At 41.6% G+C, this 19,370-nt stretch overlaps 1 protein-coding gene across 4 annotated transcripts in view; it reads left to right on the forward strand.

Annotated features, from left to right (window-relative positions):
• The window catches only part of PRXL2A (peroxiredoxin like 2A), a 71,227-nt gene that overhangs the window by 31,263 nt on the left and 20,594 nt on the right, over positions 1-19,370 (forward strand). For all 4 annotated transcript variants that reach the window (XM_040437375.1, XM_040437376.1, XM_040437374.1 and 1 more), the window contains 2 exons: positions 9,546-9,725; positions 13,472-13,563. In XM_040437375.1, the coding sequence (XP_040293309.1) occupies positions 9,548-9,725; positions 13,472-13,563 (270 nt within the window). In that variant the 5' untranslated portion in view covers positions 9,546-9,547. The remainder of the gene's footprint in view (positions 1-9,545; positions 9,726-13,471; positions 13,564-19,370) is intronic.

The raw sequence follows: 19,370 nt of genomic DNA on the forward strand, positions 1-19,370 counted from the left end.
TTAGGGCCCCTAGAATGCCAGGGCAGTATAAAGAAGACACCCCCAGGTATTTCGTGAGGGGCATATTGAGTCCGAGAAAGATTGAAATTTTTGTCCCAAGTTAGCGGAAAGGGAGACTTTGTGAGAAAAAAATAAATAAAATCAATTTCCGCTAACTTGTGCCAAAAAAAAAAAATTTCTATGAACTCGCCATGCCCCTCATTGAATACCTTGGGGTGTCTTCTTTCCAAAATGGGGTCACATGTGGGGTATTTATACTGCCCTGGCATTTTAGGGGCGCTAAAGCGTGAGAAGAAGTCTGGGATCCAAATGTCTAAAAATGCCCTCCTAAAAGGAATGTGGGCCCCTTTGCGCATCTAGGCTGCAAAAAAGTGTCACACATCTGGTATCGCCGTACTCAGGAGAAGTTGGGCAATGTGTTTTGGGGTGTCATTTTACATATACCCATGCTGGGTGAGATAAATATCTTGGTCAAATGCCAACTTTGTATAAAAAAATGGGAAAAGTTGTCTTTTGCCGAGATATTTCTCTCACCCAGCATGAGTATATGTAAAAAGACACCCCAAAACACATTGCCCAACTTCTCCTGAATACGGAGATACCACATGTGTGACACTTTTTTGCAGCCTATGTGGGCAAAGGGGCCCACATTCCAAAGAGCACCTTTAGTATTTCACAGGTCATTTACCTACTTACCACACATTAGGGCCCCTGGAAAATGCCAGGGCAGTATAACTACCCCACAAGTGACCCCATTTTGGAAAGAAGACACCCCAAGGTATTCCGTGAGGGGCATGGCGAGTTCCTAGAATTTTATATTTTTTGTCACAAGTTAGCGGAAAATGATGATTTTTTTTTTTTTTTTTTTTCCCCTTACAAAGTCTCATATTCCACTAACTTGTGACAAAAAATAAAAACTTCCATGAACTCACTATGCCCATCACGAAATACCTGGGGGTGTCTTCTTTCCAAAATGGGGTCACTTGTGGGGTAGTTATACTGCCCTGGCATTCTAGGGGCCCAAATGTGTGGTAAGAAGTTTGAAATCAAAATGTGTAAAAAATGACCAGTGAAATCCGAAAGGTGCTCTTTGGAATATGGGCCCCTTTGCCCACCTAGGCTGCAAAAAAGTGTCACACATGTGGTATCTCCGTACTCAGGAGAAGTTGGGGAATGTGTTTTGGGGTGTCATTTTACATATACCCATGCTGGGTCACTTGTGGGGTAGTTTTTATTTTTTGTCACAAGTTAGTGGAATATGAGACTTTGTAAGAAAAAAAATCATCATTTTCCACTAACTTGTGACAAAAAATAAAAAGTTCTATGAACTCACTATGCCCATCAGCGAATACCTTAGGGTGTCTACTTTCCGAAATGGGGTCATTTGTGGGGTGTTTGTACTGTCTGGGCATTGTAGGACCTCAGGAAACATGACAGGTGCTCAGAAAGTCAGAGCTGCTTCAAAAAGCGGAAATTCACATTTTTGTACCATAGTTTGTAAATGCTATAACTTTTACCCAAACCATTTTTTTTTTACCCAAACATTTTTTTTTTATCAAAGACATGTAGAACAATAAATTTAGAGAAAAATTTATATATGGATGTCGTTTTTTTTGCAAAATTTTGCAACTGAAAGTGAAAAATGTCATTTTTTTGCAAAAAAATCGTTAAATTTCGATTAATAACAAAAAAAGTTAAAATGTCAGCAGCAATGAAATACCACCAAATGAAAGCTCTATTAGTGAGAAGAAAAGGAGGTAAAATTCATTTGGGTGGTAAGTTGCATGACCGAGCAATAAACCGCTTAAGTTGTGCCGATTTGTAAAAAAGGGCCTGGTCTTTAGGGGGGTATAAACCTGTGGTCCTTAAGTGGTTAATTCTACGTGGGGCATTGATTCAACAAGGTGCTGATAGCATTCTTTAGAAATGTTGGCCCATATTGATAGGATAGCATCTTGCAGTTGATGGAGATTTGAGGGATGCACATCCAGGGCACGAAGCTCCCATTCCACCACATCCCAAAGATGCTCTATTGGGTTGAGATCTGGTGACTGTGGGGGCCATTTTAGTACAGTGAACTCATTGTCCTGTTCAAGAAACCAATTTGAAATGATTCAAGCTTTGTGACATGGTGCATTATCTTGCTAGAAGTAGCCATCAGAGGATGGGTACATGGTGGTCATGAAGGGATGGACATGGTCAGAAACAATGCTCAGGTAGCCCGTGGCATTTAAACAATGCCCAATTGGCACTAAGGGACCTAAAGTGTGCCCTGAAAACATCCCCCACACCATTACACCACCACCAGCCTGCACAGTGGTAACAAGGCATGATGGATACATGTTCTCATTCTGTTTACGCCACATTCGGACTGCCATTTGAATGTCTCAACAGAAATCGAGACTCATCAGACCAGGCAACATTTTTCCAGTCTTCAACAGTCCAATTTTGGTGAGCTCGTGCAAATTGTAGCCTCTTTTTCCTATTTGTAGTGGAGATGAGTGGTACCCAGTGGGGTCTTCTGCTGTTGTAGCCCATCCGCCTCAAGGTTGTGCGTGTTGTGGCTTCACAAATGCTTTGCTGCATACCTCGGTTGTAACGAGTGGTTATTTCAGTCAACGTTGCTCTTCTATCAGCTTGAATCAGTCGGCCCATTCTCCTCTGACCTCTAGCATCCACAAGGCATTTTTGCCCACAGGACTGCCGCATACTGGATGTTTTTCCCTTTTCACACCATTCTTTGTAAACCCTAGAAATGGTTGTGCGTGAAAATCCCAGTAACTGAGCAGATTGTGAAATACTCAGAGCGGCCCGTCTGGCACCAACAACCATGCCACTCTCAAAATTGCTTAAATCACCTTTCTTTCCCATTCTGACATTCAGTTTGGAGTTCAGGAGATTGTCTTGACCAGGACCACCCCCCTAAATGCATTGAAGCAACTGCCATGTGATTGGTTGACTAGATAATTGCATTAATGAGAAATAGAACAGGTGTTCCTAATAATTCTTTAGGTGAGTGTATATTTGTAATTTTGAATATTCTAGATTTTTTTTTTTCATCAGGAACCTCCCTTCTTGCTTGTGGGACAATGAGAAGGCTGCAATGTCTTTGTTTGAGCTTCGCAACATCCTTAGCAACCATTAGGAAAGTTGCCTACCCCTTACTATATAAGAACCTCCCTATCAGCCCTTGTATGTAGTATTTTGCAGATCTGAGAGAGACAGCGGTGTTATTGCTGTGCTCTCTGCTTTCCTGTGTCATTACATTAGATAGTTAGTTAGATAGTTAGCTTATATATATATAATACAGATAGTTATTGTAGTGGGAGATAGTCAGTGTAGGTTAGATATTGTAGCTGATAGGTTCTGCTGTCCATACATGCTACATGCATAGTGCTGTATGTATGTATGTATGTATGTATGCTACATACATACATAGTGCTGTGATGTCACAAGTTCACAACAATACTTAGTGCACCAATCCCTAATAAGTAGTCAGACCTGTTAAAATGTGAAGTTGCACGTATTGCACCAAGATATTTGCATCATTAGTGCCGATTTCACAGTCGCGAATATATTGGAGCACTCTATCTGCATATAAAGCTACTGTAATGTTCTGGCATGCCAACCATTTTCTCCAGTCTTAGGAAACTTCTAGCAGCTTGAAAAATTTAGCTATAGTGACCCACGCCTGTATTTTGCGCGCACTACGCGAATATTAGAGTGACGATTTTTCGCGATCAAGAAAATAATCTCAAATTCACGAATATATGACAAATATTCTACCAAATATTTGCAAAATATCATGAATTCGAATATTGCCCCTGCCGCTAATCACTAGTAGTTACAGCTAAAGCATTTTAATACCAAAAACTGCATTATAATACCTGTGTAAGTGAACATGTTTTGCTGCAAAAACTGCTTTACTATACCTGTGTTAGTAAATGTGTTTTACTGCAAAAACTGCATTAATATGCCTGTTTTAGTGAACATGTTGTATTACTTCAAGATATGGTGTAGTTACAGCAAAAGCACTTTACTGCAAAAACTGCATTATTACTATTACAATTATTATAATTGTCAAGACCAGTGTGCAGTGTGTTTGTAGAAGGGGAGGGACATTTAATTACACCTCTGTCTTTAAAGAGGACCTTTCATCGGTCCAAACATTGTGAACTAAGTATCATGATATGTAGAGCGGCGCCCAGGGATCTCACTGCACTCGCTGCTCCGTTCTCCTGCTATGCTCTCCGGTATGTTCGGTCACTTGGTTATAGTAGGAGGAGACTGCCCTTGTTCTCCTGGGCGTCTCCTTCTCCTAGGCTGTAGCACTGGCCAATCGCAGAGCAGAGCTCACAGCCTGGGAGAAAAAAAACTCCCAGGCTGTGAGCTCTGCGCTGTGATTGGCCAGCGCTACAGCATAGGAGACGGAGACGCCCAGGAGTCCCCTAAGTCTCCGCCTACTATAACCCAGTGACCGAACATACCTGAGGGCATAGTGGGAGAACGGAGCGGCGCCCAGGGATAATAGTAAGTGCAGTGAGATCCCTGGGCGCCGCTGTACAGATCATGACACTTAGTTCACAATGTTTGGACCAATAAAAGTTCCTCTTTAAATTACAGAATTTTTTTTTGCAATTTTGCTAGGACCGATTAATAATCTGTGTATCAAACCTCTGACTTTTGATTTATTGGCCTCATAATAAAATGTCCAGTAAATGGAAGTGTGGAAAGCTAAAGACCGTGGCCTTGTCACCCAAGAGTCAGAATGTGGGCAGAAGTGCAAACAGCAGTAGCAGCACCAGCAGTTTGGCTAGTAGAAGTAGTAGCAGTTCTCCCTGGATTCCGATTCTGATATTATTGAGGAAAAAGAGGATGACATTGTGGAATGGATAGCTCACTCCTCCTCTGAATCACAGCACAATGACACCGTGCCTTGGAGCCAGGGGTTACAGCTAGAGATGAGCGAAGTAATCAAACATTCAATTTGGCTGCTTCGCCGAAGTTCACAAAGATATTCGATTAGCTACTAAATACTTTGTCACGAATCGCATTCCATTGTATGTAGCGGGTGCAATGACGAGGAATAGCGAGCACGCCGCTCCCCTTCATTAAACCCCTCAGATGCCGTGTTCAACGCTGATTGCGGCATTTGACAGTCACATTGAGGCCTTTCAGGGGTTAATCAATTTTCTCATGGAGAGGCCCTAACGACTTGATTAGATCAATGCGCCTGCCCAGCATCATAACGTGGTGATGACACACGTCAGCGCGCACAAAATTTGGTGCGTTTTCTTTATTCAAGATGGCCACGATGTTATGTATTTTTTTTTACTGCCATTTCAGAAAAAAATTGATTCGCTACCACGAAGCCTGAAGAAATTCGGCTTCATGGTGAATAAAATTTTTCCTGAAATTGGAGTAGAAGGCCACTTCGTTAACTTCGATTTGCTCAACATTAGTTACAGCATTCCTCCTGCTAATCTGCCTTGCAGCCCCAGAAAAGCCTTTCAGTTGCATCATCTCTGTCTTTATTGCCCCCTTCGAGTGGGGGCACCTTCATTTTTCCAAAGAAGAGGCAACAAAAATCAATGTGCTCCATATGCTACGGAAGACACTCAAAAGAGTCTCCCTGTTGAGGACTTGTGTGAGTTTTGACTACCATGAGGAGGAGGTTCAGGTGGAGGTGAGGTACTCTATGCATAGCTGTATTGATGGTTGTAGTCGTGGCACTTGAAGCCACGGTGTTGGCAGTAGGAGCAGTGGGAGTGACAGTGGCACTCGGGGAAAATACAGAGCAGGGAATCAGGATGAGGGCCAGGGAGCAGATGATAACATATCAAAGTTTGATAAAAGTATTGTAGGGGACGCTATGAAGATATCTGTGTGTTATGACTGGGTGCTAATGAGGAAGTGACATCTGAGGAGGAAGGTTTTGGCCTCAGCAGTGTCTAAAGAACAGAGGCAACATATGGCCGAAACCTCAAAAAAAACTTGCCAGGGCCAGATCTGCTTCTATTATGGTCAGCTCCCATCTGGCAGTTTTTCTCCACAGTCCCGTCAGACAAAGGCACTGTGCTGCCCAAGGCACTGTGCTCCCCATGGCAGCAGCTGCTACTGCCGGCTGCTAATCGCCCTACTGTCACTCCCATTACCCCTACACAGCTGCCACTATTATTCCACTAGCCCAATACAGTCACACACACTACTGCATTCCTTGTCAGTTCCATTATGTGCTGCTGCCAGTATTGGTCATACACAGCTTACCATTTCCACATCCACACCGTACTGCTGCTGCTGCTCCCAAGTAAAAGGAAGAATTTTTCTAGGCTTGTTGAACATTTGTGGGTGTGTAAATATGGGCAGGCATTCAGCACGTAATAATGCATAATTTTCAGTTTCTTGTGCAGAACAAGGCACTGTTTCTTATGACATTAATATATATGTGTGTGTATAAAGAGGGACAGGGATCTGCCCCTGGTAAGACATAATTTTTAGACGCTTGGTCCTAACAAGCCACAGTTTTTTTTTTATAACACTGTGTGTGTTTAAACATCATCTGCCCCCAATAAGGTACAATTTTTGGAGTGTTTCTTAAGTGAAAAAGCATAACAAATACAATGACGTAGTGTGTCTTTAAACAGGCTATTTAATACCGTCAACCATGGGTCTACCGAAAGCTATATTTGTCAGTGTCATTCTGACATTATTTATTATTGCTGTCATTGCATTAAAGAGTTTTAAGGGGAGAGCAAAATTAAAAAAGAGAGACCGACAAGATACTAGTGTCACATACCAATTTTCAGGCCCATTAGATTTGTGTACAATCGATTTGGACACAAACTGATGTTTTTTAAAAAATTATATGAATTAGACACAGAACTAATATCAAGACATTCATTCATCCCTAATATTGATCTAATGTGTAAGGACAGCTAGAGGCTAATGTTCATTATGTTACCCCTTTACCTGCTGGCTCAGACAGCTAACTGTTTCTGCACTTTGTTCTTTGTATCAAGAATAGTTGATTATTGATTTCTTTTGTTTTGCATCTTGCATTACTGCCTTTCATGTTGTTATGAAAGCTGATGGTTGAACTGAGTCATTATTTACATAATTTGTACACCCAAGCATTTGAATTTTCATATGCACCCTGACAATGAAGCTATTGTCTTTGTTCCTTCAGCTGTTTAATGATTTTCTAAACTATTGTCACTAATCAATTACTACACATTTTTAAAGGGAGTCTGTCAACAACGCAGCCCATTTTTAACCATTTCATTGCACTTTAGCGCTCCTCTTTTTTTGGACACGAAAAACAGTTTTTTATAAATATGCAAATGAGGATAAAAGAGCCCAAGGGCCTGTATCAGTAAGGGAGCCCAACCATGCCCATTAGATCGGAGTCCCACTCTCCCCCTCCTCTTCTTCTCTCCACCCCCTAACCTTAAGAAGGGGTTAGATACTGTATCTTTTTTGTAAAACATAATTACCAGAATTAATTTAGAATGTTGAACCAGGGATCTGTCTAATTGCTAGGAGGGTTCAGGAAGGAATTTTTTCCACTTTCAAAAAAAAAATGGGTTTCTAAATATTAGACTTCTGAACTTGATGGCCCAACTACCTATGTAAGGCTATGTTCACATCTGCAGTAAACATTTTCAGCAGAGAACAGGCTGCCGGAGTTCACCAGATCAATGGGATTTGGACGTTTTACAGCAAAATGCCAGGTTTCGGCCAGAAAAAATGATGATTTAAGGGTCTGCACAATCAATTTTATCCAATGAATGATAATTTTGCTCATTCATTGAGTAATCGGCGGCACTTTTATACTAGCAGATTATCATTAAAAGGATAACTGTCGTAATATTATTTTTTGGAGTATTGGATTGTGGTGATTAATATCACCTTGGTGGCCCTATTTCAACTTTTCACTGTGTATTCATTTACCCCTTAATTCCACATTTTTGTTCCCTGTACTGCCTGCTTTTACCTGTGCTTAAAGGTAACCTGTCATGTGGATATTTGATTTTAATCTAACTAATTATATACAATAATGAACTACTAAAAAGTACCTTAGATATATTACTTACTGGTGTGACAGATGGTTACCTCATAATATACACATAAAGATGCCACATGCCGCATGCTAATGAGCTGATTTGAGTCCAGCGTAATGTCATTGAGTCCAGCGTTTTTTTTTTATTCAGAGCTATAGCCACTCCCCTGCCCACCTGCTGCTGATTCATATGGAAACAAACTGTCATTCAGCAGCAGGTGGGCGGGGAGAGTCAGGAGCTCATGAATATTCATGACTCATCATTATCAGCTGGAGCTTTTCAATACAAGATGTTAGCAGATTGACTGGGTCAATTAAAGAAAGTGACCCAGCATTTTGCTAAGAGAATCAGTCACTTATTTATGTTGCCCTTAGTTAGTACACCATAGAACTGGTGACAGGTTCCCTTTAAAATAGGGTTGCTAGGCATGGTCCGTCTATCTGTTGAAGGACGAGGACGCTGCATGCAAGGTCACATTACTGACAGCCAGGGACTGTAAGTAAATTATTAAAGTCAGGTCCTCCCCAGCAGCTAACAGTGCCTGGGCTGTGTGCACTTCTCCCTGTCCCTGCGCTTGGCAGACGCTCCCTCACTCAGCAGAGCTGGAGAATGCAGAGTTGAAGCAGCGCACAACAGGGAAGGGAGATCTGCCATCTGCTCAGTGTATAAATGAAAGCAACATGTGGTACGAGGACCTCTTTGTGCTGCAGGAGATTAACCCTTTAGGGGGGAGGGCTCTGGTTACTGACACTTTTGGGGGGCTATTATTACTGGCTAGTGAGGGCAGGCGGGATTAGCCTCAGGAAATTGCAGTTTTATGCAGACTGGTTGCTAAGGGCTGAATCTTATTAAATATGGGGTAAGTCAGTCTAATAGTAACTGATTCTGGAATATCATGTTATTAGTAACTACATATATGAAAATTGAAATTAGGGTCTAAATGTGACAGTTATCCTTTAACAAGCGTTCTAATGCTCGTTAGAGATAATCTGCCAGAACATCGGGCAGTATAAAAGGGCCTTAAGTGATGGCTTGTCATCAGGATAGGCCAGTACTAGCTGATTGGTGGGGGTCTGACACCCCTGCTGTTCAGCCGTTTGGGTTTATTGCCAGACATTAGTGCTGGAACTACACAGCTCCGACAACATGGTAGTGGACAGTGCTGTCACTGCAGCTATTTGCTTCAATGGGAGCAGCGCTGAAGTGCCGTCCACTGCGTGGTTGACAAAGTTGTGTAGTTCCGCTGCTGACTTCCAGTGACAGAGCTACACTTGCACAGCTGATGGGGTTCAGGGTGTCAGACTCCCGCCGATTATCTAGTAATGGCTTATCCTATAGGACATCACTTAGTAAAGGCCAGACAACCCCTTTACATGTGTGAAGACAAGCCTGCAATGTGACAGTAAAACATGATTAGTAAATGTTCAATAATAGCTACACATTGTAAGTTTATACAATGACATTTGTGCAAATATATTGTTTCAGAGATGTGGGTTGTGCCAGAGTCTGACATTTTCACGATGGGATTGTGGTCAATCAGCATTGGAGCTCTTGGTGCAGCAGTGGCTGGGATCATTCTGGCCAACACAGACTATTTCCTGCCTACGACAGAAAAGGCTAACTTGGAATATTTAGAAGACGCGGAATTGAAGTCTATAGAAGATGGTAAAAACATTATATGGTCCTAATGCTGGGTTATTGTTCAGTCTGATCTTAAACAGGGTCAGTCTGTTTTCCTAAAATGTATGTTTTAGTAAATATGCAGTATGCATGCCCGATGAATAGCAAACGAGGAGCATTTTTTAATAAAACTCTGCATTGTGTGGTTCCTTTGTTATTCCTCTTGGAAATGTATATTATCATTCTCTTTGTCAACAAGGCATGGCCATATACACTGTCCAAACAATGCCTGCTGTGATTGCAGTGGTGGAACTTCACATAGGCAAAATCTTTAATCCTGGGCAACCCCTTTAATAGTATCAGGCCTCCCAAGTTGGAGGGACAGTCCCTATTTTTGACCCAAGTCCCTCTGTCCCTCTTTGCTCCTTAAATGTCCCTCTTTTTTATCTGAGTTATAGATTTACATTATTACAATTATTATTCACAATATTGACCCAGAAAGTGTTTGTCTGGTTCCTCTCTGTATATTAGAGCCCTCCTTGTATATTATTTCATTTTTTGATGCAGTTGGGATTTAGTAGATTTCTATATTCAGATTATTTTTGCCTCATTTCCTTAGAGAAAACTATTTAAGTGTATAGATATGCAGGAAAAATGTCTCTTTCACACAATGAACTGTAAGTGTCGCTCTTTGACCGTCCAAAAGTTGGGAGGTATGTAGTATTGTTCTCCTTATATGGGATGGTGGGACCTTCTGGGCCCCCTCAAGCTCCGTCACCCCCTTTTGTCACTGCTACCACTTTGTTACCTATAATTACACCCTTTATGAGCTTCTCATAGGTTGGTTTCTGAACCATTCAGTGGTATGCAGAGGCAGGCTTCCCTGGTCCGGTGCAACCATATAGGCGAACTAGGCGTTCACCTAGGGCGCCGGCCTGCTGGGGGCGCCCTGGTAGGCTCCCCCTGACTGGGACTGCAGCCCTGGGCGACAGGGCGAGCGGCTCTTGAGCCGCCCCCGGTGCCGTTACAGGGGGGCCAGGAGGTGGAAGTCCTTCTTTAAATATGGCAGAGCAGGCATCTGCTTACCCTAATAGCAGGTGCCTGCTCTGCCAGTAAATTACCGGAAGAGAGGAGGCGGGCGGCAAGGGAGGCTGTTTTAGCAGCCCCCCACTCCTCCCTCATGCGCCCTCTGTGATACCGGAATATGACGTCATTCCGGCCCCGGCATACTAAACGGCGCGCTGGAGGACTGAGGAGCTGCACCACACTGGACCCCAGGGAGGTGAGTGTTTAAGTGTTTGACTGAGTGAGTGTCTGCCTGTGTATTTATGTTAGTGAGTGAGTGTATGTATGTCTGTCTTTCTGTTAGTAAATGTATGTGTGTCTGTCATTGAGTGTCTGTGTGTGTATGTCAGTGAGTGAGTGTATGTCAGTGAGTGTGGATGTCTGTCTGTCAGTAAGTGTCTGTGTGTTTGTCAGTGAGTATGTGTATGTTTGTCAGTGAGTATATGTGTGTGTTTGTCTGCCAGTGAGTGAGTGTCTGTCAGTGAGTTTCCGTGTGTGTGTGTGTGTTTCAGTGGGTAGGTGTATGTCTGTCAGTGAGTGTCTGTCAGTGAGTGTATGTGTGTCTATCAGTGAGTATGTCTGTCAGTGAGTTTCTGTGTACGTCATTCAGTGAGTGTCTGAGTGCGTGTCTGTCAGTGAGTGTATGTGTGTCTGTCAGTGAGTATATCTGTCAGTGAGTTTCTGTGTACATCATTCAGTGAGTGTCTGAGTGCGTGTCTGTCTGTCAGTGTGTGTGTGTTTGTCAGTGAGTGAGTGACATGAGGGGGCGGCAAAATGGATCTTTGCCTAGGGCGGCAAAAATCCTTGCACCGGCCCTGCCTGGATCCCAAGGCAGGGGTTTCATAATGCACTCCCTTCCTATCCTGGGATTCTGAAGTTCAGCATGAAAGATGTCAAACTGACCAGGAGTCAGATCATTTCAGTTCTAATAATTAAGATACTTATAATGTATGATAAGACCTACAGTATTACAAAAAATGTTTGTATACCAAAACTAGGATGAACATTGTAAGATATATATACATATATACTGTATATATACAGTCAGGTCCATAAATATTGGGACATCGACACAATCATAACCTTTTTGGCTCTATACACCACCGAAATGGATTTGAAATGAAACGAACAAGATGTGCTTTAACTGCAGACTGTCAGCTTTAATTTGAGGGAATTACAACAGTTTGCATATGTGCCTCCCACTTGTTAAGGGACCAAAAGTAATGGGACAGAATAATAATCATACATTAAACTTTCACTTTTTAATACTTGGTTGCAAATCCTTTGCAGTCAATTACAGCCTGAAGTTTGGAACACATAGATATCACCAGACGCTGGGTTTCATCCCTGGTGATGCTCTGCCAGGCCTCTACTGCAACTGTCTTCAGTTCCTGCTTGTTCTTGGGGCATTTTCCCTTTAGTTTTGTCTTCAGCAAGTGAAACGCATGCTCAATCGGATTCAGGTCAGGTGATTGACTTGGCCATTGAATAACATTCCACTTCTTTCCATTAAAAAACTCTTTGGTTGCTTTTGCAGTATGCTTTGGGTCATTGTCCATTTGCACTGTGAAGCGCCGTCCAATGAGTTCTAAAACATTTGGCTGAATATGAGCAGATAATATTGCCCGAAACACTTCAGAATTCATCCTGCTGCTTTTGTCAGCAGTCACATCATCAATAAATACAAGAGAACCAGTTCCATTGGCAGCCATACATGCCCACGCCATGACACCACCACCACCATGCTTCACTGATGAGGTGGTATGCTTAGGATCATGAGCATTTGCTTTCCTTCTCCATACTCTTCTCTTCCCATCACTCTGGTACAAGTTGATCTCTCCATAGGATGTTGTTCCAGGATGTTGTTCCAGAACTGTGAAGTCTTTTTTAGATGTCGTTTGGCAAACTCTAATCTGGCCTTCCTGTTTTTGAGGTTCATCAATGGTTTACATATTGTGGTTAATCCTCTGTATTCACTCTGGTGAAGTCTTCTCTTGATTGTTGACTTTGACACACATACACCTACTTCCTGGAGAGTGTTCTTGATCTGGCCAACTGTTGTGAAGGGCGTTTTCTTCACCAGGGAAAGAATTCTTTGGTCATCCACCACAGTTGTTTTCCGCGGTCTTCCGGGTCTTTTAGTGTTGCTGAGCTCACCGATGCGTTCCTTCTTTTTAAGAATGTTCCAAACAGTTGTTTTGGCCACGCCTAATGTTTTTGCCATCTCTCTGATGTTTTTTTTTTTTTTTTTCAGCCTAATGATGGCTTGCTTCGCTGATGGTCACAGCTCTTTGGATCTCATCTTGAGAGTTGACAGCAACAGATTCCAAATGCAAATAGCACACTTGAAATGAACTCTGGACCTTTTATCTGCTCATTGTAATTGGGATAATGAGGGAATAACACACACCTGGACATGGAGCAGCTGAGAAGCCAATTGTCCCATTACTTTTGGTCCCTCAACAAGTGGGAGGCACATATGCAAACTGTTGTAATTCCTACACCGTTTACCTGAATTGGATGTAAATACCCTCAAATTAAAGCTGACAGTCTGCAGTTAAAGCACATCTTGTTAGTTTAATTTCAAATCCATTGTGGTGGTGTATAGAGCCAAAAATGTTAGAATTGTGTTGATGTCCCAATATTTATGGACCTGACTATATATATATATATATATATATATATATACAGTATATGTTAAATTGAGTATTGCCTTTCTCCAACAGAGTCAAAGAAGTGCAAAGCAAAAGACCTCTGGGAAAAGAATGGAGCAGTGATAATGGCTGTGCGTAGGCCTGGATGTTTTCTATGCAGAGAGGTAATTCAGCATAATGAAGACAGAATATAATGACTTTCATCTAACTAACACTCTAGTCTACTGCATGTTTGCCTTGAAGTTTGCAAGCTTTGCTCAGATGGCAGTGTAAGGCTACTTTCACATATGCTATTTTCTTTCCGGTTTTGAGATCTGGCAGAGGGGGACAAAACTGAACAAACCAGAATGAAGTGCATCAGAATGCACTCCGGGGTAAGGTTTGTTGTGTTCTGTGACCAGACACAAACTGCGGTTTTATGTCCGGTTTGCGAATCTGAACAAGCACTAAAAACAATGTACGTTAATCGTGTCGGGTCCGTTTTTTGTTCATTTTCGATTTTATGCAACCACATCCGAATGGAACAGAACAGAATGGATGCAGCCTGTTGAATTAAATGAAACTTAACCATTGTGAAAGTAGCCTAACATTGTTTTCAATACATCATATATTATCTAATATGAGCCATTTTATATTCACCTAAAATTTCAGGTTAGTCACCTCCATCTGACATAATACCAGCATGCCATTTCTAATCTGCTGTCACTTAAAAGTTTTATTGGAGGTTAAAGCAAAAAGTTAAGATTTTTTTTACTTTGGAAACTGTCCTCCATATTGGGTTACATGCTACACAGCCAGATACAAGGGTAGAGAAAACTGGATAGATTCAAGTTACGGGATGCAGGTACAATATCAGAAGTTTATACTCCAAGGGCCCCTTTCCCGCAAAAACAACCTCAATTGTGAAGGTTTATCAAAAGTGGTGTAAAGGAAAACTGTTGTCCACAGCAACCAATCAGACTAAACCTTTCATTTTCCAAAGGGGCTCTGAATAGTGAAAGGTGGAATCTGATTGGTTGCTATGGGCAAGTAAGACAGTTTTCCTTTGCACCAGTTTTGATAAATCTCCCCCAATGGATTTTAAGGATGCAAGGTCCAGGATCAGAGATTAGGTACAGGGTGCAAGTAATTATAGGGTGCTGGATTAGCATGGAGCGTGGTAGTGGGAGATACAGCAGAGCAGGTGATAACAGAGCATATAGCGTGGGTTGTGACTAGAGATGAGCGAATTTCCGCTTATGAAATTTGTTCACACTTCGTTTGTTGGTAAAAGGTGAATTGCGTTTTGGATTCTGCGATAACGCAATTCTATGACGGAATGCATAGAGCAATACCTTTAGAGGCATTCTGTTATTCATTTCGTCATAATAGAAGTCTGTGGGCTGCAAAACGGATCTGTCCCGTTTCCGTTATGCAGGAGAGGACTCCCCTCGTTTTTCAGCCCATAGACTTCTATTATGATGGAATGAATAACGGAATGTCTCTAAAGGCATTGCCTTATGCATTCCGTCATAGAATTGCGTTATGGTCCGTGGTAACAGAATCCATAACGCAATTCATCTTTTACCAACAAACGAAATGTGAACGAATTTCAAATAAGAAATTAGCTAATCTCTAGCGGTGACAATTACTAGGCCTCCATTACTATATTCTATGACTAACACCCGACCTTTGAGCAGTTTATATGGCACCTCCCAACCATCAGTAAAAACAGCTCAAGGTTTAAATAGAAAACGAGATTCTTATTAACACTGCCATGAGCATTTAATAGCTACTGTTGACTATAGAGTATATCCTCGTATAAATCCCATATACCCTAAATTATTAGACGACAATGCCAATTAAAATGCATTCATGTGTATATACACTGTATATATCTATATGCAATCAGCATCTACGTACAATAACTGCATTATTGGAAATTTTATACGAGAAGAACTCAAGGGCGGAACAGAGTCCAAGAGAGATAAAGAAGACCAAGGTATAGAAATGTCCTATAGTAGTGTAGCAATAGTGCAAACCAAATTCAATGCACATACAACTTTCTGCAGGGCCCCACGGCCCTGATGTGACGTCTACCTCCGCACCTCTATAGCTACATGTGTTATGTGAAAAGCCACTTCAAATACAGTAATTTGTCATCTACAGTAATAGAAGGAAAGCATAAGGGGTGACAGGGGGGTTGCTGGGGTCATAAAACAGGGGCACAAGCCCTAAGGCAAAGGTTCCCTCATAAAAAATAATAATAATAAGTCCAGCTCACTGAACAACATGGGCTACAACTGAATTTTTTATAGCAAATTTTTTAAATGTTTGCATGGAATATCATTTTTTATCTAATGCAGGCACAGTAAAGGGGTAAATCTCAGTGAACAACTTTACTGCATAGATGTTGATGGACAGGATAGGGCATAAGTTTCTGTTTGCTGAAGGGTCCAACCGCTGAAACTCCTAATGATCACATAAACAGAATCGCTCTAAGAATGGAGCGATGGTGTGCACGTGTATGGGACTGCTGGAGATAGCCCAGAGCTGTACTTGGTAATGGCAGGATCCTATTCTTATGATCACTGTGCGTCCCAGCGTTAGGAAACCCCACCAATCACATACTACTCCTCTATCCTGCTAAAAGGTTCTTACAAAAGTCTGATAAATGAGCCAGTCTTGGCAGCGGCAGCACCCAAAAGCCTCATACACCTTCCCCAAAATAGTTGTATATGATGAAAATAATGGTACAGAGACTTCATAAAAATGGTGTCCAGCCCAGTTATGTATTTCAATGTATTTACATCAGAAATCTAGTGTTAAAGAGTTTTCAAGTGTTTAGTATGTGATCGGTGGGGTCCGACACCCCCACCAATCAGATGTTTGAAGAGGCTGTGGCTCCTCACAGGTTACCAAGCACAGTGCTGTCCACTGTATAGTGGCTATGTGTGGTATTGCAGCTCAGCTCCATTGACTTGAAGTGGATTGAGCTGTGCCTAGGAAATGTGACTTATGAACAGCTGATCGACAGGGGTCCAGGGAGGCAGACCCCCCCCCCACTTATGAGATACCGATGACCTATCCTGGGGTAGGTCACCAGTTTTAAACATTTGGACAATCCCTTTAATACACTGAAATCTGTTGTATCGTCTGCTGATAACTCATATATTTACATATGTATATATGCATATATACTGTACATACACTGCCCCTATTCATTTACACACTGTTCACACCAGTGATACTACAATCCCACTCCTCTGCCTGGTTATCTGAATAAGCTTCTATTCTTTTCCCATCCACTGCAGCATAGGAGGCCGGAAGCTGTTGCAGGAGGGAGAGGAGGCACTGGGCTGAGCGGCAAGATTCTTCAGTGGTCATGAACTCCATGGAGACATGACCTCTGGGCTGCAGCTATACAGTTGCAAGAAAAAGTTTGTGAACCCTTTGGAATGATATGGATTTCTGCACAAATTGGTCATAAAATGTGATCTGATCTTCATCTAAGTCACAACAATAGACAATCACAGTCTGCTTAAACTAATAACACACAAATAATTAAATGTTACCATGTTTTTATTGAACACACCATGTAAACATTCACAGTGCAGGTGGAAAAAGTATGTGAACCCTTGGATTTAATAACTGGTTGAACCTCCTTTGGCAGCAATAACTTCAACCAAACGTTTCCTGTAGTTGCAGATCAGACATGCACAGCGGTCAGGAGTAATTCTTGACCATTCCTCTTTTACAGAACTGTTTCAGTTCAGCAATATTCTTGGGATGTCTGGTGTGAATCGCTTTCTTGAGGTCATGTCACAGCATCTCAATTGGGTTGAGGTCAGGACTCTGACTGGGCCACTCCAGAAGGCGTATTTTCTTCTGTTTAAGCCATTCTGTTGTGGATTTACTTCTATGCTTTGGGTCGTTGTCCTGTTGCAACACACATCTTCTGTTGAGCTTCAGCTGGTGGACAGATGGCCTTAAGTTCTCCTGCAAAATGTCTTGATAAACTTGGGAATTCATTTTTCCTTCGATGATAGCAATCCGTCCAGGCCCTGATGCAGCAAAGCAGCCCCAAACCATGATGCCCCCACAACCATACTTCACAGTTGGGATGAGGTTTTGATGTTAGTGTGCTGTGCCTCTTTTTCTCCACACAGTGTTGTGTGTTTCTTCCAAACAACTCAACTTTGGTTTCATCTGTCCACAGAATATTTTGCCAGTACTGCTGTGGAACATCCAGGTGCTCTTGTAAAAACTGTAAACGTGCAGCAATGGTTTTTTTGGACAGCAGTGGCTTACTCTGTGGTATCCTCCCATGAAATCCATTCTTGTTTAGTGTTTTATGTATCCTAGATTCGCTAACAGAGATGTTAGCATATGCCAGAGACTTTTGTAAGTCTTTAGCTGACACTCTAGGATTCTTCTTCACCTCATTGAGCAGTCTACGCTGTGCTCTTGCAGTCATCTTTACAGGACAACCACTCCTAGGGAGAGTAGCAGCAGTGCTGAACTTTCTCCATTTATAGACAATTTGTCTTATCATGGACTGATGAACAGCAAGGCTTTTGGAGATACTTTTATAACCGTTTCCAGCTTTATGCAAGTCAACAATTCTTAATCATAGGTCTTCTGAGAGCTCTTTTGTGCGAGGCATCATTCACATCAGGCAATGCTTCTTGTGAAAAGCAAACCCAGAACTGGTTTGTGTTTTTTATAGGGTACGGCAGCTGTAACCAACACCTCCAATCTCATCTCATTTATTGAACTCCAGTTGGCTGACACCTCACTCCAATTAGCTCTTGGAGATGTCATTAGTCTAGGGGTTCACATACTTTTTCCACCTGCATTGTTAATGTTTACATGGCGTGTTCAATAAAAACATGGTAACATTTAATTCTTTGTGTGTTATTAGTTTATGCAGACTTTGATTGTCTATTGTTGTGACTTAGATGAAGATCAGATCACATTTTATGACCAATTTGTGCAGAAATCCATATCATTTCAAAGGGTTCACATACTTTTTCTTGCAACTGTATATGTTATCATCATCACAGGCAACACACTGTGTGTTAATGACCAGAATAGATGCCAGTACAATAAACAAAGTGTGAACAACAGCTTCTGCTAGCTAGGTCTGAGTATGATTGTGCCCCGGATCTATAGGACTAGCAACGTCCCTATGGGGTGATGTCACCCCACCCCAAACAAATAAAATACGTAAAGAGTTGTATTGATGTACAAAATATTTAGCAGTTAATGTGATGTAGGTATTTATGTAATTGTTATTTTATTACCTATAGTTATAGCGTAGTAATAGTTACATATAGTTCCAATAGTTGAAAAAAAGGCACAAGTCCATAAAGACCATATCAATTATACAATATTAATTGTTATATTAAAGGGTATTTCCTTGAATTAAATATTGTTATCATCAATATTTAAGTCCCAGAAAACACCTTTCATTATAACCTTCGATTCCATTTGCTTTTAGATAAGCATCTAGCCCCTTTTACTGATATACAGTCCTGATCAAAAGTTTAAGACCACTTGAAAAATGGCAAAAAATCATATTTAGCATGGCTGAATCTTAACAAGGTTCCAAGTAGAGCTTCAACATGCAACAAGAAGAAATGGGAGTGAGACAAAACATTTTTTGAGCATTCAATTTAATGAAAACAACGTTTAAACTGAAGCAGGCTGTTTTTCAGCTGATCAAAAGTTTAGGACCACACCTCCAAAAAAAAAACTAAACCCCCCCAAAACAGAAATCCAACTTCCAAACATGAACTCAGTAATGAGTAGCTCCGCCGTTATTGTTTATCACTTCAAAAATTCGTTTCGGCAGGCTTGATGCAAGCGTTTCCATGAGGTGAGTGGGAACATTTGTCCAAGTGGTGAAGACGGCCGCACTAAGGCCATCTACTGTCTGGAACTGTTGTTCAGGGGAACACGCAGGATGGGCCAAAAGAGTGATGTTCTT

This window comes from Bufo bufo, chromosome 6, assembly GCF_905171765.1.
Source record: "Bufo bufo chromosome 6, aBufBuf1.1, whole genome shotgun sequence".
In the NCBI taxonomy this organism is placed as follows: domain Eukaryota; kingdom Metazoa; phylum Chordata; class Amphibia; order Anura; family Bufonidae; genus Bufo; species Bufo bufo.